This window comes from Ascaphus truei, chromosome 4, assembly GCF_040206685.1.
Source record: "Ascaphus truei isolate aAscTru1 chromosome 4, aAscTru1.hap1, whole genome shotgun sequence".
Classification (NCBI taxonomy): Eukaryota; Metazoa; Chordata; class Amphibia; order Anura; family Ascaphidae; genus Ascaphus; species Ascaphus truei.
Window position 1 is genome coordinate 407531420 of NC_134486.1, and position 3422 is coordinate 407534841.

General features: G+C 36.1%; 1 protein-coding gene across 1 annotated transcript; it reads left to right on the plus strand.

Annotated features, from left to right (window-relative positions):
* The first annotated feature begins 1044 nt into the window (after window positions 1-1044).
* LOC142492462 (taste receptor type 2 member 39-like) lies at window positions 1045-1773 on the plus strand. The gene has a single exon (XM_075595098.1). It carries the CDS (start codon window positions 1045-1047, stop codon window positions 1771-1773), a length of 729 nt encoding a protein of 242 aa, XP_075451213.1.
* The last annotated feature ends 1649 nt before the right edge of the window (window positions 1774-3422 follow it).

The following is a 3422-nucleotide window of genomic DNA, read 5'->3' on the forward strand; positions in this document are numbered from 1 at the left end:
TACAGGGATATACCAAAAACATAAACATGGGAAGGCTGTTGATCCAGGGAGTAATCTGATTGCCAATATTTCAGGTCAGAAAGGAATTTATTTTTTTCCCTTATGAAATATCATTGGATGATATTTCACTGTGTTTTTTGTTTGCCTTCCTCTGAATCAATATACTCTAAGTACAAATATAGGATAAACGTTATCGGTCATCTAAATTTAGCATAGGTTGAACTTGATGGACGTATGTCTTTTTCCACCTCATCTACTATAACGTAACATAATGATTGAGCAATTGTTCAGTGGAGCTTAACATTTAAACAGAGAAAGTGTGAGTTGACGGAGGAGTGATGGAGGGTTATTGGTTGGAGAATCAAGAGATACCCTAACTTTTTGACATGAACCAAGGATGTACCTTTTTTTATTTCTTTGAATGAAAAAAATATGGCAGCCAGTGAAGATATTTACTTGAAAGCAAACAAATAAAGAGTGATGGCTGTGGTTGTAATAAATCTTATAAAATACCTAATGCTAACTCAGGTATAACATACACCACATGCAAAACCTTCAATGCACAATTGATGGAATTGTAGATTTGCATCATAATCAAACTAACTCACAGAATGTGCGTGGGTAATGTAAATAACAAAGCTTGGTAGCTCTATATAACAGTGAGGGCAGCTAAAGTGGGAACCAAAGTCTGTCTGTCTCAGCCACTGACGGTATCTCGTGTCAGAGTTTCAGAATTAGTGATTTGTGAAGAACAATCAAGTTCAAAGGCAAGACAATGGATTTCCCTCTGCTTATGTGTTTCTTAGTCCTGCTGTGGATTGAGTTCATCTTGGGGATTACACTAAATTCATTTATCGTGGCCACAACTTCCATGGAATGGATAACATTTAAGCGCCTGCGTATAAGTGACAAAATCTTGATGTCTCTGGGGTTGTCCAGATTTTGGTACCAATGGGGTATAATGTTACATAATATATATATCGTATATATTTACCAGAGTTATATTTGCAGATGTATTTTAATGTCATTTTTTTGGTTGTAAGAATGTTTGTGAACTTCTCCAGTCTCTGGTTTGCCACTGTGCTCTGTGTATACTACTGCGTTAAAATCACAAACTACAACCATTTCTTATTCATCTATGTGAAAGTCCGGATCAACAAAATAGTCCCATGGTTACTTCTGGCATCTCTGCTAACTTCTCTGGCTTCCAGTCTCCCATTCGGCTGGTATGCTTTTACCTTGAACTGCAATAATTCAACAAACAACCTCTTGAAAAACATCTCTGTGCAAGATATTATTGTGGTGCAAGATTATACCAACCAGGCCATTATCTACGGCTTCGGAACTTCGCTGCCATTCACCATATTTTGTGTTGCAACGTTCCTTTTAATTAAATCGCTTTGGATGCACATCAGGCAGATGAGAAGAAGCGGCATGAGCATTAGAAGCCCCAGCTTGGACACTCACTTCAGAGTAGTAAAAAGTATGGTCTTCTTCCTTTTTCTAAATATCATTTGTTTCATTAGCATGAATGTGATATTTTCCAGGGTGCTGCCAATAGGAAACCCTTGGTTTATGTTCCTCTTTATTTTGACTTCTGCCTATCCGTTTCTGCACTCTGCGGTTTTGATCTTCTACAATAAGAAGCTCAAACAGACACTTCTAGATATATGCCACGGAGCTGTGAAATTTACTCAAAAACAGAGAAATTCTGCCAAATCCAGCAACGATTTCACAACTGGACGTCCACATGGTAAATATCTAGATTGTTAAACAATATGGCAATTTTACTGACCAAAAAAATGATGTCAGTGTAATCAGATGAGAGAAATAATGGGTATTTGCCAGATAACATTCAATTCAAATGGACACAAAGAAACTAGAAATATATTGTCTATTTTTCACACACTGGGTGTTAAATATTTCTTACATTGATATGTTGTTTTAAAAAACTATGTTCTTAGCACTGCTTAGGGGGTGATGAAAACAAAAAAGAAAGAAGAGAGGCACAGTTAGAATGGCAAAGCAGACACAAACATACTGTACATTTAAAGAAGGTGAAATATAATCACCAACCCATTTACTGCCAGATGGGTCATTAATTTATTGGGGTTATTTCATAAATGCAAAATAATGCCGATCAAGGCACTATCACATGGAAGTTTGTACTATACTGCCCCGATCAGCACTATTGCAGTTTAATGAATAGTCCCCAGTGTCTATTTCATAGAGTTCACTTACTTAATAATATGCTACAGTATTAAGCTTTTTCTTCTGATTTGAGAAATTCTGAGTATTAATATGCAATATGTTCTGCCCTTACAAATTGAAAATATATTGCATAGGTGAACGATTTTATTTTTTTGCATTGCAGATATGTGTTGTAAATTGGATTTTCAATGGTAAAATACCAAACTAGCCCATACCACACGGCAGAATAAATACTCCCTCATTATTTGGTCACTTTTTGATTTACAAACACAATAAATAAGTGGTAAGGTCATACAATGCATTCAAAGGGTCACTCTATCCTGGGAATAACAGTGCTTATGGGCTTAATTGATTAAATGGAGTGATTGACACCTTTTAAAAAAAAAAATACAGTCAACCGTGCGTATTGTTAAAAAAAACTTAAGCATCCAGTGTATATATATTACATAGTTACATAGTTACATAGTAGATGAGGTTGAAAAAAGACATAGGTCCATCAAGTTCAACCTATGCTAAATTTAGACAACAGATACTTTATCCTATATCTATACTTACTTATTGATCCAGAGGAAGGCAAACAAAAAACCCCATTAAGGGGAAAAATTAATTCCTTCCTGACTCCAAGAATTGGCAATCGGATTAATCCCTGGATCAACATCCTTCCCATGTATACTTATTTGGTATATCCCTGTATACCTTTCCCATCTAAAAAGATGTCCCACCTTTTTTTAAACAAATCTATTGTATCTGCCATCACAGTCTCCATGGGTAATGAATTCCACATTTTAACTGCCCTTACGGTAAAGAACCCTTTCCTTTGTTGCTGGTGAAATTTCCTTTCCTCCAACCTTAAGGGATGGCCCTGAGTCCTTTGTACTGCCCGTGGGATGAAAAGTTCTTTTGAAAGCTCCTTGTGTTGTCCCTGAATATATTTGTATATAGTTATCATATCCCCTCTTAGATGCCTCTTTTCTAATGTAAATAAATGTAATTTAACTAGCCTCTCCTCATAAGTTAGAATATCCAACCCCTTTATTAATTTTGTGGCTCTTCTCTGCACTCTCTCTAGTTCCATAATGTCTTTTCTTAGGATTGGTGCCCAAAATTGTACTCCATATTCAAGGTGTGGTCTTACTAATGCTTTGTAAAGGGGCATAATTATATTTACTTCCCTTCCATCGATTGCCCGTTTGATGCTACTGCATGACATT

Bases quoted from the DNA above. Each gene is read 5' to 3' on its own strand.
- LOC142492462 (XM_075595098.1), top strand. From the start codon at position 1,045: ATGTTTGTGAACTTCTCCAGTCTCTGGTTTGCCACTGTGCTCTGTGTA.